At 34.9% G+C, this 18,246-nt stretch overlaps 2 protein-coding genes across 3 annotated transcripts in view; both read right to left on the minus strand.

Moving 5' to 3' along the window:
* The window catches only part of LOC129947271 (uncharacterized), a 49,233-nt gene that overhangs the window by 16,508 nt on the left and 14,479 nt on the right, over window positions 1–18,246 (minus strand). The window contains exons 1-3 of one of the 2 annotated variants that reach the window (XM_056057780.1): window positions 11,605–11,622; window positions 10,657–11,517; window positions 9,836–9,960 (exon numbers count right to left, since the gene is read on the minus strand). In XM_056057780.1, coding sequence (XP_055913755.1) covers window positions 9,836–9,960; window positions 10,657–11,517; window positions 11,605–11,607 — 989 coding nt within the window. In that variant the 5' untranslated portion in view covers window positions 11,608–11,622. Of the gene's footprint in view, window positions 1–9,835; window positions 9,961–10,656; window positions 11,518–11,604; window positions 11,623–18,246 lie in introns of those variants that run through there. The other variant, XM_056057781.1, reaches the window with a different exon arrangement.
* Window positions 1,910–5,262, minus strand: LOC129947270 (ribosomal protein S6 kinase 2 beta). The gene has a single exon (XM_056057779.1). The coding sequence runs from the start codon at window positions 4,880–4,882 to the stop codon at window positions 2,537–2,539; it is 2,346 nt and encodes a 781-aa protein (XP_055913754.1). The 5' UTR covers window positions 4,883–5,262; the 3' UTR covers window positions 1,910–2,536.

Genomic DNA, 18,246 nt, shown 5'->3' on the forward strand with positions numbered 1-18,246 from the left:
ATATACAACAATGGATTGCTTATGCCAAGCCTGCTTAGTTTTATGTAAAGACCCTCTAACCATACGGTGTCAAAGGCCTTTTCCAAATCAACCAGAACAGCACCTGTGCATTGTTGTTTTGATTCATTCCATTGGATATCAGAAACGAGTTTAGACGCAGCATGAATTGTGTCATGACCCGCCTTGAACCCGAACTGTTTATCCGGAATTATTTTGTTGTCCGCAGCCCACTTAGTCAGAACCCTATTAATGATCTTTTCGAAAACTTTGCTGATGCTCGGAAGAAGACTTATCGACCGAAGATTTGACGGGTTGGAGTTGTCCTTTCCCTTTTTCGGGAGAGGATGAACCACAGCAGTCTTCCAATGCACTGGATAATATGCATTATTCAGTGCATTATTGAAGAGCGTGGTGTAAATGTCAATTGCTTCCATCGGTAAATGTCTTAGTACAACGTTGGATATACCATCGACACCTGCTGACTTTTTATTTTTTATTGAATTGAAGATGAACTGAAGCTCAACCCATCGTCACTAACAAGGGACTTGGTCCCGTTTGCTCGGCGATTATGGCATTTGCCAAGAAATCGTCATTGAATCGCATAAAACCGCGGTTCTCAGATCGCCATTGTGTCATATACAGTCCACCGCACTAACCATCATGCCACGGGTACTACGTGTTCATTTTTAAGTTTATAAAAATATAATTACTATTTGTAAACAGAGTCTTTGGATACGTGAGCAGGTTCGTGCTTCCCAGTCGTGCACTTTATTTCAATTACAAATACAAGTCATTATAATGTATATTTTAAATTTCAATTACGTCAAATACTAATTACTTGTAGTTGAAATATATATTCATTATTTCTCAACTCTGGCTATAAGTCTTGGAATTGACTCCTTATTCTGTGATTTGAATTGTCTGTAAGTTTTCGTGTTTTAAACATTCTTTTCTGTTTAATCTTCATTTCTTTAATTCTTCGTCTCATTACTTTTCTCTTTTACATATAGGAACTATATGGCAAGTTTTGCATTCGTGCAAAATTTTTAACCCGAGATTTTAATCAAACATGACACCTACCTAACTACACAACCAATCGTCAATCGCTTTACAATTTAAATATACATGTTCTGCCTCTTTCTTATCTTCAGATAATTTATTTTTCATCCTGGTTCTTCTAATATGAAATTAATATGAAGCTATCGAAAGGAAAAAGCTTTGAACGAAATAGTTTAATACACAAACAATTGTTTTCGTTAAGTATGCTTACAAGTATTTTCCATTTCCGGAATGAGTTGTGTCTTGGGATGAATTTTTTGACAAATCAAATGGAATTTAAATCTTTGCAGACAAACTTATTTCAAAGGGATATTTTTAAATCTTATATAGGTACATTTTAAACAGACTCTTTGCATACGGGAGCAAGTTCGTGCGACCCAGTCGTGCATTTTATTTGATGTAGCTTATATCAATTTTAAGATAACGACGGAAGAACAAGAACAAAACAAACATAAATCTTTTCTGACAGATTTATAAAGTTAAAGTATGACGCCCAATATTTTTTATATGAAAAACTTTTATCGCATCAAACCTAAAAATACACTTGCAAAAAAGGCGTATCCCAAAAAACTTCGAGATAGTACAAAACTAGATAACTAGAAAATTAAAATAAATTGAACACTCGCAACTTTACATAAAGAGATTCTTTCTTTAATCGCACTAAGCGAATGTGAAAGGCTTTTCCATGCTCCAAATTTCCTTCCCCTTTTAATCCTTCAAAAATAGTCACAACCCCTTCCCGTCTTAACACAAATAAAAACTAATTACTTGATATTTCAAAAATATTCCATTGTACCAATTATCAAAGCGCTACACTAAAATATTCAAGTAAACAATCACAATGAAAACCTTTAATTTTATTTTTTTGAAACATTTTTATTTTTTAAAATGCAATGGGTGTGTGATCAGTTTAGTTTAGTTTTGTTCTATATATATGTACATTTCTTTTTTATGCTTTAATAAAACCTTTTAATACTTTTCTTTTTAAATGTTTAATAATAATAATAATAATAATAAATTTAAAGAGTGGATGTGTGTGGTTTTTGTGTTGAAGTATGTGTATAAATATCAATAATTTTATATTTTTTTTTGTTTAAACTTTATTCATAAATGAATAAAATATTTTTTTTTTGTTTTGTTTAATACTTATAAATGGAGAGAGAAGCACGAAGGATCCGACTGCTGCATCTGTCGTCTTCATGGTTATAATTTTTGTTTTCGTTTTTAGTTTAATAACTTTGTGTATAATAATTTTTTTTAATAACTGTATTTTTCTAGGTATTTTTGTTCTGGAATATATAATATATATATATATAAATATAATAATAAATTCATTGATAATAATATAACTATAATAATAATGTTTTTGTTGTTTTTGTCCTAGACTCAAATGGTGGTTGGATGCTGGGTAATAATTGAAAAAGCAACAACTGCACCAACTGAAGGCGCGACATCATATCATGGCACTTAACTAGCGTTAAGAATGTATTGTGGCACGATCTTTGGCACGACGCTTGGCCAGCTTCGATAGTTCCACCGGTCCAATGTTAGCTGCTTGGGGAATTGCAATGGCACGGAATGTCGCATCCAGGGCTCCCTTCAGAGCGAGCGATGCTTCCTTCATGGATGACTGCTGAACGCCGGCAGTGTGCGCTGTCAGACGCACACATGACGGCACCTGCTCTCGCATCCAAGGGTGCTGGAGTATTTGTGACGCTGTTGGCCTGTTTTCGGGAACAATGTGAACCATTTGGCGGAGGAGGTCTTTTACTGCTGGTGAAATGTCGGCCCATTTCTTGGAGTACAAGTCAATGTTGCCGGAGCCGATTCGCTTGAGGATCACATCTGGCGAATCGTTCGGCGTGGAAGCAAATGGCGTTCGTCCTGAGAGCATTATGTAGAGGAGTACTCCGAGGGACCAAATGTCGCAGGCTAGATCGTAACCCTGTCGCTTGAGGACCTCGGGAGCGACAAAGTTCGCAGTGTAACAAGGCGTCATCAGAAGTCCATTGTCAGCCCGCAGCTGTTTGGCAAAACCCAGGTCGCACAGCTTTAGAGAGTCCGGGGTTTGTCGCATCGAAGCGTATATCATGTTCGAGGGCTTGAGGTCGCGATGAACCACTCCATGATCATGAAGGTAGGCCACAGCCGACACAATCGTGCGCAGGACAGCACTGGCTTCACTCTCGCACATTGTCTGCACTGTGAGGATGCGATCCAGCAGCTCGCCGCCCTTCAGTAACTCCATTACAAGGTACGCCGATGTGGTGTCCTCGTAGACACTGAATAAGGTCACGATATTCGGATGATTGCCGTAGCGCAGCATGATCTCGACCTCCTCCCAGCAGTCGTTTGCAGTTTTGTCAATGATTTTCACCGCAAAGTGCTTCTTTGTGGTCTTGTGCTCGCACAACCGACACACCGAGAAGGTCCCCCGACCAAGCTCCTGCAGCAAATTGTAATCCGTCTGGAAGTTGTCCGCAGTCAGGACGCCAGGCATGCTGTTCTGCCTGACAGTTGCTTGTTGCATAAGGCTCTGGGCAATTGGCACAAGCGTAGGGGAGACGTCGTCGAGGAGAACTGGCGCCACGAAACTGAATCCGCGAAAGATTTCATGGGCACTGGCACTTATGGGACCGCCGGGGGAGTCTCTTGGCGATTTGCTTGTGTATTCGACATCGAAATAAAACGCGTCATCGCGTGAGACAGCCGGAATGAAGGGAGGTCTCACGTCCTTCTTCACCAGCCCCTCCCAGTCAATTGTCGCGAAGAACGGATGAGCCTTTATGTCCTCTATACCATTGGGCCCAGCTCCGAGCCTATTCTGAGGATTTCGTTTGAACAGCGCCCTTAACAGTGCCTGAGCCTCCGGGCTGAGGTTCTCTGGCATTCCCAGTTTTGTCCGAAGAATCTGATTCATCGTCTCTTGACGCGAAGCTCCATGGAAGGGAAGGTTGCCCGTCAGCATTTCGTACATCAAAACCCCGAACGACCACCAATCTGCCGCGAAATCGTGGCCCTTCCTATTGACAATCTCTGGAGCCATATACTCCACCGTGCCACAGAAACTGTAGGTCTTCGAACCGTCCAGGGGCTGTTTGGAGAGCCCAAAGTCCGTCAGAGCGATGTGGCCATGCTCGTCGAGGAGGATATTCTCCGGTTTGAGGTCACGATAGATGATACCCAGCCTATGGAGATGATTCATGGCCAGAGCCAGTTCGGCCAGATAGAACTTGACATCTTCCTCAGTGAACATGACTTCCTTGCTGAGTCGTGTGAACAAATCGCCTCCGCGCAGGAAGTCCAATATCAGATAGAGTTTGCCAGGCGTCTGGAAAGCATAGTGCAGCTTCACAATGAAGGCATGACCAACATCAGCCAAAATCTTGCGCTCATTTGTGCTCCGCACCCGGTCTTTCACTTTGAGGGTGGCCTTTTTGAGGACTTTCATTGCATAAAGTGCACCCGCATCTTTTCCAACAATTTTCCTCACCAGAAATACCTTGCCAAAGGAACCCTCGCCAAGCACCCGCAGAAGTTCAAACTGTGATGGATCGGCCTTGTCGTGTCCCTCCTTTACCACTTCCCTCAATTCTATCTCATTCTCCCTCATTTCCGTGTCATCCTCGCAGTCCATGTGTTGGTGATTGTTATCGGTGGCCGAATCACGGCCCCCGCCGCACACAATCCCCTCCATGAGTGTCTCTGAATCATCCTGGCAAGCATCCGAGGCCCGCTCCGACATTGTTGTTGTTGTTACAGCAGCATTATTGGTATTGGACACTCCCAGGCGTAAGTCTTTGATCGAGTCAGCAAGTGGCATGTTGCGTTTTTTAATATTATTATTATGTCAAGGGTATGGGTATGGGGACTGGAGATGGAGATGGCTATGGAGAAGGATTAACACGAAGGGAAAACCGAAAGTAGACACTGTTCTCGAATGGAAAATATTTCATGAAAATGAATTCTAAAAAAACAAAAAATTATCCCGTGTTTTCTTTTATTGTTTCCTCTAGATTTCTCCACCAACGTCTTCACATACTGAACTTGTTGTTGTTTGTTAAAAGTTTTTTAATTGATTTATTATTTTTAAACACTTGATTTGCTGTTTTCTTTGTCGATAAAAAGCAAAAATAATACAAAATTAATGCATATATAGAGAAAACAAACACACGATGATGAAGAAAATTTATGAACTAGCGAATTGGGAATTGCGAATGACACAACGAACGTCAAATGGTAGAGTAGAGGAAAATTAAGGTGGAGCCATAATAAAGTGTGGGGAATACTTGTTGTGTAAAATGAATGCGTTCAGCAAGTGGTAGAATTGAAAACGAAGGTGACTTGAGATAAGTGTCTGTTTGCATCGAAATACCTGTTTTATTAAAATAAACATTTTTAGTTTCGCTTTAAAATTTACATTATTTCTCGTTCATTTTATTTAAGCAAAATAGTCATGAATGTTGAGTCTGGTATAAGGTTTGTTTCAAAGAAGGAACGCAATAAACATGTATGAATAGTTCTATTTTGTGCACTTTGGCTTGGGTTAGAAGTCAAACAACAAAGAGAACTGATTGTGTAAGACATACTTTGCAGTCTCATTTAATCGATTTTGCAAAACAGATAAATAGTTATGCAGCGCATAAATTCGTATTTAAAAAACATTTTCCTATGAATTATAGTTACGCAGTGCTTATTTAAAAAAAGTACAAAAATGGGAAAACCTTTTTGATTTAGCTGTGATTATTTATCAAATCAGCTGTTTTTCATATGTTATGAAAATAAAATGTACAAGTTCGAATTGTAATTGAATAATGGAAAGTAAGAATGTTGACGCAAATACGAACATATGGCGTCTAAAAGGATGCATGTATTTACAAAAATAAATGTAGGCAATGTGTATTCCTAATAAGTATTTAGATATATTTTCAGTTGTTACAATATTAGTACATGGATGACGAAAATATGACATCTTCAAACACAATGACAAGGCATCAGACTCAAAATAAATTGATTTAAAACAATGAAATCATTTGCCATGAGGAACATTAGAAAGGCAGTTTCATTTCAATTATGAACAAAAATCAAAATGACATTTTGTCACAACAATACCTTTATGTAGAGCTTACATTATGCCTGACCCAATTTAAATCTTGGTTGTCAAATTGGCTGCAATTTCCAACGGTTCGAATTCTTTGAAGTCCAATAATGGATCAATTCGCCATGTTCTCCCATAATGGCAAAATATTTGATTTTGCTCAAATTTTGTATGAACTAATGTTGAACCGAAAATTCCATTGCAGAGTAAAATTTTTATTTTAAGCAATGACAATCTATTTTTCGAAGTATCGACTTTTTAAAAAAATCGAAAATTGATTAAATCATAGCAAAAGAGGCTAGGATGTGAACCACATTGATAACTTTACATCTGTGCCCGTCACGTCAGTCGATTTGTCTTAAACTTCAACAACACATTAATAACAACATTTTGACATTTTGTATGAGATGCAACATTTTGGAGTCAATAACTTTCTCTGTTCTCATAACACTTGAGTCAAAAACCACTTCTTATAGGGATTTTGTTGTTATTGTAGGTTTTAAAGTCTTGTTAAAAAAGTTGTATTTTGTTTGTACTTTAATATTTCTAAGAAAATTAACTTAAAATTACAAACAAAATTTTGCATATGATAAAATATGTTTGACTTCAATATATGTTTTTGTTCCCGACATTTTAAGTCGAAAATCAGTTTTCAAAGAATTTTTTCAAAAATTTATATTTTTTTACCAATTTTGTGTAATATTTTATGTAGACTTTAGTTTATGTGAATGAATTTTTATAAAAATTTTACATTTTTTATTAAATAAAATTAGCTTGGAGCCAATATGTTAATTTTTAGTAATATTGTAAAAAAAAAATAAATACCAATTCGGCGAAAAATGGGTAAATTATATAGGTAGTTAAAAAAAGACCATTCATTCCTAAAGCAGGGAAACACTCCCACGTTAACCCTAAAGATCTACGACCAATCAGCCTATCATCCTTCCTTCTTAAAACCTTGGAAAGATTGATCGTCAGTTACCAGGCGATCACAACAGCAATGCATAAGATGAAATCAATCCTAGATCTTATAAGTCTCATTCTCAAAAGCAGGACAATAACTTCTAGCAAGAGAAGTTTTACTACCACCAGATCGGTGAATCGAGGCACCCCTCAAGGTGGGGTCCTTTCGCCTCTTTTATGGAACATGGTAGTAAACGACCTACTTACATCCTTGGAAGCAGAGGGTTTTAAGGTGATTGCCTATGCTGACAACGTTGCAATATCCGTATCTGGGAAGCAACCCCCAAGTTCTCTCAGAACTCCTACAAAATGCCTTAAATAGGCTAACAAAATGGGTTAAGCAATGTGGCTTCGACGTCAATCCACATAAAACAGAATTAATACTCTTTTCGAGAAGATATAAAATTCCTCAGATTAGCCCACCCAAGATTAGAGGAATACCATTAAGATTTTCCGACCAAGCTAAATATTTAGGCCTCAAAAAATTAAATTGGAAGGTAAATATTGATGGAAGAGTAAAAAAGGCTACTGTAGCGCTTTTTACTTGTAAAAAGGCCATAGGATAAAATGGGGCTTCTCCCCAAAAATAACCCACTGGCTATATTTATCATTTATGGAGCTGCCGTATGGTGGAGCGCACTGGACAAGATGGTAAACCTAAATAAGCTCATCAAAGTCCAGCTGTTAGCAGGTATATGCATCACAAGAGCACCATGCTCAACACCAACCGCAGCACTGGAAGTGCTTTTAAACCTAATACCTCTTGAAATCTTCTCCAAAATGGTGGCAGCCAACTCATGTATGAGGCTTAGAGCCACCTCTCAATGGAACAGTAAAAATACTGGACATAAAACTATTCTAGACAGTTTCAGATCTATCCCAGATCGCTTAGACTATACCACCCCAAAAATGGTATTCTGTAAAAGCTTACATGTGTCCATCCCTTCAAGATCCTCCTGGGAAGAAGAGGGACCCCTGGAAGACGATGCGGTACACTTCTATACAGACGGTTCAAAGATCGATCACGGAGCTGGAAGTGGTATCTATTCGGAACAACTGAATCTCAGTCCATCCTATAGACTTCATAATCAATGTCTCGCGTCTGTCTCCACAAACTCTTAAACGGTCCACGATGGTCGATCATCTCTGAATGAGATGATGGAATAGTTTAATATTCACCTACAATGTACATGTCCAGCACTCTCCATTTGAAGGAATAACTTTCTCGGTAATCCCTTCTTCGATAATACCAGTGAACTGGCAACGATTGACACAAAACGTCTCTCTAACTTTATTAAAAGTACGAAATGGTTTGTTCAAGTTCATTACTCTCCCATGAGTAACCTCTTTAGTAGTATCACAATGGACCCTTGAGGTCTACGTGCGTCAATGACATCTGGACATCCGCTCCAACCTAACCTAACCTAAAAAAAGACCAACAACATTTTCGATGTATTCAAAATTATAATGGAAACTTTTTTTAAAGTAACTCTACTTTGTAAACAAAATCTGTAAACGACTGTAACGACACCTGGTCAGCCATCAAGGGCAATTATTCTGTTAGATTTGAAAAATTGATACTTGATTATTGAGTTCATATTCCTGCAATGTACATAGTTTATGGCTGAAACACAAACACGCTTCAGCTTTGGCTTCGCCTGACGTATACGAGTTCAGCCATAGGAGTTCAATGCATGCTATCACAATGGAGCTTCGACCTCACGTTTCGTTTGACAATCGTAAGGAAAAGAACGTAATGTAACGTAATGTGACTCCAAACGGAAGCTCTAGTTCAATTATCTGAACATTTGCTTTGTCTGACAGCTCATCAGCTGTAAATAAATGTCAACAAACAAAATATTTGATCTTTGGAGGGATGAAATAATAGAAATGTCATTCAAAGCAACCTCGAAGCAGGCCTAACGTAACGCAGACGAAGCCGAAGCTGAAGCGTGTATGTGTTTCGGCCATTAATTTCATGAAATAAACTAAATAAAGTCTTACAAAGTAAAAATAAAACCAAGAATGCAAATTGCTTCACTTTGACATGTGTCAAAACATGCAGTTATTTTTACTCAGGTTTATTTAAAGTCAACTTAGGCCATGTTTAAAAGTTGACATTTCGATTTAACACCACTGTTATACTTAATATAAATGCATCAATACTTCTATCCAAAAATATTTGTTTATAAATATATATCAGTTTTTATTTATGGAGATGTTTCGGAAGACAGATACATAAATATGTCTAACTTTGTTTAAAAAAGCCATAATTAAACTAGAATTTTCGATGTGAATCATTTCTTTGACCAAATTATAGTAGGTATGAAATGTTGTAGAAAGTATTTATATTTTTATAAATTAATGTGAGAAAAATAGAAATTCAACATACACAAGAAAACAGATTAGATTAAAAATATTTGTTTTAATTTGGTTTTTGTTTTGCATACATTAAAAGTTTGTTTGACTCTTTTGACTGACACATTAGTTAGCAAGTAACAACAATCCCACCGACATCGAATAAATTAAAACTAATTTCACTTTCATTGATGCAAATCAATGAAAGCCTCCTATAGAAAATTTAAATATACCCAAATTCTGTGGTTTCTATTTATGTACATAATGAATAAAAAAAAGTTTAAACCTTTTTCTGGATATCCACTCCTACATAGACTTTCATAAACTTTTAATATTTTAATTTAACAACATTCTTACCTTGAACAAAGTCTTGAGGCTGATTTATAAACAGAAATCACGCTCACAATAAAATGTAGGCCCAACGTAAGCACCAACCAATATGCGGCGGCAATCTTTTCATTATTCAATTTTGTTTGATTAATCTAAAAAAATAAATAAAGAAAAAGAAATGAAAGAAAAAATTTAAATTACTTAATTAAAAGTCATTATATTGTTAGTACTTGATTTTGAGGTATTATTAAAAAGTAGTTTACATATATTCAGGAAATACGTATGTATGTTCATATGTTTAATAATAAAGCTGGAAATGATTAAATATGATAGAATTTTCTTATTTTGACAGTAAACACTCAAATATAACAAATAACTTTATTCTTTAAATACATATGTACTTTTTGACAGTTGTAAATGTTAAAGTGTATTCTTGGGCGATGTTCACATTAAATTCTTTTGACGTCTTATGAAAGTACCTCTTACCCACTTCATAGTAGAAAAGTGACGGGAAAGTTATGCAGACATTTTTTTTCATGATTCAGAGTGACAGTACTAAAATGTCAAAATAAGTAACCTGAAAAGAGTCTAACGTGAACACCGCTAAGCTGATAAGAACAAATTAATACACTCTACACTTTGATCTTAGCCGTAAGGTGGTGGAACGATGTAATGTGTAAACCGTCATATAGGACATTTTGACATTTATAAATGTTTATAGTAATTGAGTCCAAACATAAAGTGAATAGGTTTTAACACATACATATAAGTACATGATCAATTATTCTCATATCTCATATTTAACTCGAAAAATAACACAATAAAATCCATATCAACAAACAACTTACCTTTTCTTCCATTTTACTAATATCCCTTGTCAGTCCAACGCCTGTTATAGCCAACGCCAGCGTACTCGTTGCTATACACACCAAACTCAGCGCCAAAAATCCAGTTTGCACCTTTCGCATATTTATCACACCTAAAGCACCTGTAATAGCAGCTATCCCACCAGTCCATACGCCACAACCTAACGTTGCCAATGACGCCCCACGCACAACCAACAAAGCACCCAAGGCGACAAGTGCTACACTCAGTAACAATTGCACCACTCCCAGACTAACTTGGTTGGGAAACGAATTCCTTCGTCGATGACGATGTGGACCCACCTTGAAGTCTTTAGTCGAGTCCCCTTTGATCTTTATTAACTCGGGTGGAAATCTTTGTTTTTTGCTTATTCTTGATTCCAACGTTGCTGTTTCACTTTTTGTTGTCAAATCAACCGATTTTGGTCGACTTAACTGTTGTTTTTCAAATTCAGCGTGACTTATTAATTTTGGTAGCTCAATTTGGGGAAGTCCTCCAGTGCCATTGCTAGGCTTCTCTGTGGTAGTCATGTAAACTGGACTCGAATAAATATGACTTTGGGCATCTTGTGAAATAGCAGTCGACTTTTCGTCCTTGGTTATCATTGATATCTGGGAGTTTGTCAAACTATGCCTGTCCAGATTTGTGGTATTCGTACTGGTATCCATTGTTATTTGCATCAATTCCTCATTGCGATCCACAATTGTCTCCATACTGCCCACCGTCGAGTCATGCGAATCAATGGTACACGCCGGAGATTCTGATTGACGGTGAATAGCATTAACATGCTCGTTGGCCTCCATCGAATAAAGAAAATGAAGGTGACTTACAACTTGTGGAATGTTCTAGGTAATGAAACAAGAAAATAAAAATACAAATTATTAGATAATTATTGTACAGCTTTGGAACGTGTTTCCGCGCGGTAGAAATACCATCTTAAAAAAAAATCTGTGACAAGGAAATCATGTGGGGTTAAGAAACGCTCAAAGACCGCGTCTTCCATCGTCGCGTCGGTTGAAGAAAGCATCAAACATGAAGATAAACCAGAAATTCATTCACTTCATGGAACAGAGCAGAGATAATCTTGGGTGAAAGTATTTCAGACTAAAAAAAAGCTAAATCTAGTTTTTAAACATTACATTACAGTGGCAAAACGTCCACCCTGCCGCTCGCCACCGCGGTTCGACGTTCATTGATTTTCGTCATCTCTAGCAAAAGCTTGTCCCGGTAATGGATAAATAGTTTGATTCAGGTTATTTAGTTGTGTCGGCAAAAATACAAAAATATTGGCAGCGCAATAACTTTTCTACCGCAAGTGAATGGATTTTTATCGGAAAGGGACGCGGCCGATGGCTGTCGGTTCAGTGGCTGTGTCTGATTTGGCGCTGGCTAGTGGCTGCTGCATCAGAGACTGGGACTGGTTTCAATGCTGGGAAACTTGTCAGTGACGGACTTGTTTTTGGCAGATTGTTGCTCATATAGCTGATTAGACCAAAAGTATTGGTTTTGTATTTGGACGTTTATGTTGCATATGTACTGTACAACCATTACCATGTAATGCTGATATAGTCTTGCAGAAACTGAAACCAGCTCCAGCTAAATGGCTACCGATGATGGAAATGGAAGGAATTGAGTTTTTGTGTTGTTTACTTAAAATGAAATCGAAAGTGTTGTGTGATCCATAATAGGTAATAAACTATTGCAATGAAGCTGGAGCTTAAGGAGAGCGGACAGCTTCTTTGGCATTTTCTAATAGATACATTTTTATCTGTAAATTACAAGCATGAAATGAATATGAGTTGCTATACAGCATAAACTAACACCGCCACGACGCCGTTGATAGATATGGAAGGTAGGTTAGGTACTTAATTGTTAACGCGTGTTTATACTCTTGGCCAATCGACATTTTTGCATATAATTAACTATACTCGAAGTATGCTCTATAGGTCTATTGTTGCATTGGTGGTTGAACTTTTGTTAATAGCAGTAATCAAGCTTATTATTGTTTAAGCGAGATCATTATAAATGAATCTTTATTGTTTAAAAACAAAGTATTTAGCATGTGAAAAGAAATTAAAGTGAGCATATCATTATGTTTAATTTTGCTTTTGATATTTGAAAAAGTTAATCTTATTGAAGTTTAGTTAACCTTAAAGTTGTCTATTTAAGTTTTAAAATTGGAGGAGTGTCTCCTTTAAATATCTGCCAAAGGCAATTTTTGGTGAAATTAAAACTGTTGAAATTATTTTGGTATGTAGGAGAAAGAGAAATCGATTGCTTGGTGGACTAATGTATCTTTAAATGGCCTACCTAAGCCAAGTAAAGATGATTGTCAGATCTCACAATACTGAGGTATGACAATTATTGCTAATGGGCAAACAAACAGATAGATAAATGCCCTTCAATCTCAGGCAGATAGGGTGTCTAGATAACTTTTTGTTAGTATTTTTACGTGTAAAATAACAGCTGATCAAAAACAGCTGAGATGTCAAAAAGGGAATCCAAAGGTATCCAAGAATTTCTGGGGTATGTATGTATCTGACAGAACAGCTGATTCAAGACATGGTTGAATTTCAACAAACTTGAAAATTGATTTCAGCTTTTTGTATTTGTTGGTAAACAAAAAGATACAAAATGTTAGTTGATAGACTTATTTTGTTCTCGTTTAGTAGATGACCAATTTTCTAGGTCTTACCACCAGTCTAGTGTCCAGCATTCTGAAGTTGAAAAACCTCACCGTGTCCAGGGTTAGAAAAAAATACATGTTAATATATATTAACCTTGTAGTAATAAATAAATCTAACTTTTTTATTTGTATGTATTAAAGCAGACAGAGGCGGACAGCTTGAGGAGCTAGAAGCAAATAAGTTAGATGAAAAGAAAGGTTAGCAATTCTTTCATATGATTCAAAACCCCAAAGAAGAACCACTCTGTTTCCTTTTTTTAAGGTTGGGAAAATATGTATATGCTCTTCTTGGAGGAGTGCAGAAAAAGAAACCTAAAACCCGGCGAAGAATAATTTTTCAAGAAATTGTCCTTGAAGAACACGGGTCAATCTTTGATGAGAAGGAATTAGAAATAAAATAAGTTTAATTATCCATTAAATGTTTTATCTTACAATAATTTTGACTCAAATGTTTCTCTGCTTTTTGTAAACAGCACTTGTTTTTATTTTTTGACCGCTATCTCAATACAGCTCGTTCAACAAGGCATCTAAATATCCACCTATCCAAGATACCCTATCCAAAACGAGATTGAACGAAGCCAATGAAAATTTGCCATTTACAGAAAAAGTCTTAAAATTTGCGTTACCAGCTAATTTATGACAACTAACAGTAAATATATTGGACAGGGTCAGACAACATAAAGGGACATCGTTTAGAGTTTACTGCATTATTTGAACGCAACATTAGTTAATTTTTCAGATGTGTTTAATTTTAAACTTGGATACCTTTACTTTACTATCTTCTAGCTTCGTGCAGAAACATTATTATCAAAAAAACAAAATTCAGTACACAAGGTACAAGTTCATAATAAGTCGTGTTTCTTATTTTGACAAAAAAAATCCTTAGTTTTTTCCAATATGATAAGGATCCCTTTTATACAAAATTTTAAATAAGATTGTGCAGTAAAAATAAATCACAGAGTTATGAAGTTGAGCTAACAGTTGAAGGAAAAAACATGGTCAGCTGGTATTTTGACATAAATAGACTTGACTTGATAGCAAGAAAGATTCTTGACGTAATTTAATTGTAAGGCAATTTCCTGACAACTGGCCAATCAGCCTTACCTTTAGGTCAATTATGTCGTCTGTACGAGGCGATTGTCAGCAGCTGTCAGATCTCTAAAACAACGACATTTGACAATATTGTTCTACAAAATTGTAAGTTCACACGGTTGTGATACATTTGGGATAATTTCTTACTGACAGAACTGAAAAAGTTTAAAAAGCTGACAAACTTCTTTACTACGATTTATAGTTTTATTGAGAACTACTTACTAACAAAATGTTGTGATACATCGGATTTTCTAATAGGGACTTGACAACCTTGAATTTGATTTGTGAACGCACCCTTTTACTAATCATCGTACTGTCATTGTCAATTTATTCATTATACTCGACATTTTTATCGCAAGGTAAAGCATACAAACGAGAAACATCCGCAAAATTTTTCTATCGAAATTCTGAGTCGATGATCGCAACTTTAAGAGCAATTTTTAAATTTCGGTCGTAATTCTCGCTTTAGCAGAAAGCAATAACAAGTAAGTGGAAAATGTACGAATATGCACAATATTCCTTACGTAATGTTGCACGTGTCAGTGAGACAACAAGTTGGTCGAAAATGTTGCTAACGTTCAGGCATCCGTAGCAAATGATCCAAATCAGTCAATACCACGGGGTTCCAAAGAACCACATTATGACTCACTTTGCGTAAGAGTCCCATAGGAAGTAATTGTAACGGGTCCGATTTGTTAAATTGAAAATTTTGACATTTCTCTACGTTTCAAGGTCATTAGAGTCAAAATAAAAGATTTTTAGAAAGATGTCTGTGCGTGCATGTGTACTTAAGTTCGTACGTCCGTACGTTCGCGACGTTTTTTTCGTTGTCCATAGCTCAAGAATCAGAAGAGACATCGATTTCAAATAAATTTTGTTATACAGATAATAAGGTAGAAAGATGCAGAAACGGCTCTCAAGAAAATTGCGTGGGTGGTTTTTTTACCATAGCAGTTTGAAAAAAAAGGTGAACATTTTGGTTAACCCTAAATATCTTACGAACCAAAAACGCTTGAGACTTGAATTAAATTTTATATAATAAACTACAACGTGATACCAAACAAGTATATTTTTTGGAAAAATTCCATTTAAAATTTTGTTTTAACAATTCAAAAAAATTGAAAAAAAAAATGTGTCACCTCCAAAATTTTAAGACTAAAATATGATTTCATCTCCAAAACAATATTGTGCAACGAAAAATAATGTTTTTGAAAAAATAAAAACCTAAAAAAAATTAATAAAAGTTGGTAAAAATTGATTTTCGACTCAAATATCTTTTTAAAACTTTGAGATATTGGCTTTAATTTACTTTAACCTTTTAAAAAATATTCTTGTCAACCATTCAGTAACATTTTGAAAAAATCGAATTGACAGTTTTTTGTACAAAAAATTAAAAACCGGAAAAAATTAACAAAAGTTGGTAATTTTTTTTTAATTTTTTTAATGTTTTCAACACTAGGACAAAGTTTGAGAAAAATTGAATTGAAAGCTTTTTTACAAAAAATAAAAACCTAAAAAAAAATTTATAAAAGTTGATTTTCGACTCAAATAGCTTTTCAAAAATTTAAAATATTGGCTTCAAACTTATTTTATATCACAGAAAATATTGTTTTCGATATTCAGTAATTTTTATATTAAAATCCAACAGTCCGTTTATTCATAAAAAAAATCTACAAAAAATAGTACGCAAATTTGGTAAAAATTGATACGAGTACATATAGACAAACTTTTGAGGAAGACAAATCGACAGACGGGATGGGAAGTTATCAGTGTGGGTCGCATCCCAGCTTCTTTTTTTATTAAGTTGTCAAGCCCTTATTAGAAAATCGTAAATATAGCTTATGGATTAATTTTTGGTATACAAAGACTTTGGAAGCATTTGCGAAAAGAAAACATTTCTAAAATATTTCCCCTTGTTTGCAAAACATTTCAGAATATTTAATTTAAAAATTTAAAATGTTTTTGAAATTTTTCACAAATGTTTTTTTGATGTGGATGTTGAAATACAATATAAACAGAATTTCTCACCTTTGCTCTGAAAAATCTGAGAATATGATTTTTTGACTCGAGTCCTCAAAAATTCTCTATCGCACAGTTTAAAAATTAAGAAATGAAATATATGTATCTAAAGCTAATTTGATTGCTAATTGAATGATAGTAAGTTGTGTTTATCTTTCATTCTCATGCCCTGTCAATTAATCTGATAAAATTCTCAGAAATATTAATTGACCAATTCATCCATTAATTATTCTAGTTGTCTTATTGATATTTTATGACTTATGAGTATTCAAACATGACATTTTTTCAAAACAATATAACATCGTATAAGTACAGAGTAAAAACCAAAAATGTTGTTTTCTTTTGTTTTCTTAAAGGGCACCATTCATTTCTCATACCAACTTCCGCATAAACCGAATCATTACTTATGTTGAGGAAGATCAACAAATAGATTTAAAACCATTAAAGCTACCTATATATGTATATTATTGTTTTGTGAATTCCTTTAACAATGGTAGTTTTTCTTTTCCCATATTTTATCTTTTTCAAGAAGATTCACATTAATTGTCTTTAGATTGTAGAGCGCTTATTGTTTCAGCTTCCAACATATAAACTACATGTAACTTGAATTTATACGTACTTGTATTGTAGTACATCTTTAGGTACTCTATCAGGAAGCATTTAAGTGCATCCTACTTTTTTGTCATTACAAATCATTTTTGGCTACAACACTATGTTTGATCTTTAAAAGTAGAAAAAAAGCTAGAAAATTTAAACCTTTGTTTAAAGCTTACATTTGTTTGACAAGCTTTGCTATCTTATGAAATTAGTAAATGTCTGTGTATATACGAATACATATATATTTCTGTAGTAGGTACCAATAAAAACAACAACAATCGTCTAATATATTTTACATATTTTTGGAAAAGGGCAGATACAAGCTTATTGTACGGGTTGACTTTTAAGTTTTGCAATACATTAAATATTTTCATATTTAACTATTTGTATCCTCTTAAATCAATAACCCTGAAAGACTTAAATTGACAAAGGTCTATCCTTTATTTAGTTTGAATCTAAACCTTATCATCACTACGGACATAAGTACGTTTAAAAATTGTTGGAACTTATGAACATGATCTCATTTCTATCTTTATTTTAAAGAAACAAAATTTTCACAAGAAATCAAAATGACAAAATTGATTGAAGTCTTAATAATTTGCGTAACAAAAGCTAAGGCAAACATCACTTAATTACAATTTTTTTTTGTTGCTAAACAAAGACTCAGTATTTACATTTTGCAACAAATTAACAGATACATTTATGCTAATTACATTTTGTTATACATAATGTAAATATAATGTATATGTATATATACAAACCTATACGAGTAAGTTTAAAAACAGACATGTCTTACGCAATTGTTACACTTTTATTTGTAATTAAGGAGCAAGCTGATACTTAGGAATCGAAAAAAAACTTCAAGTCTTAAAATTATCATGACAAAAAGTCTATTTAAGTCCGCCTGTCCTTAAGTGAGTTGAGATCCAACAACTAAAAAGTAACCAAGTTGTCGTGTTAAACAATCTTTAATTTTTCTACAGACACGAAAACGGATGTTGGTTTATATCTGAAAAGTTAAATAGAATTTGACACCGTTTGATTAATAGCCTTGCAGAAACATAAATACACGTTTATAATTGTTTGTGGAATTTTTTTCAAGTCGTCCGTCCAATGACCCTATAAATGATACTGGTATCAAGTTATTGACAAGTCTATATTTATTAATCGAAGTGATTCA

This window comes from Eupeodes corollae, chromosome 2 (genome assembly GCF_945859685.1).
Source record: "Eupeodes corollae chromosome 2, idEupCoro1.1, whole genome shotgun sequence".
NCBI lineage: Eukaryota > Metazoa > Arthropoda > Insecta > Diptera > Syrphidae > Eupeodes > Eupeodes corollae.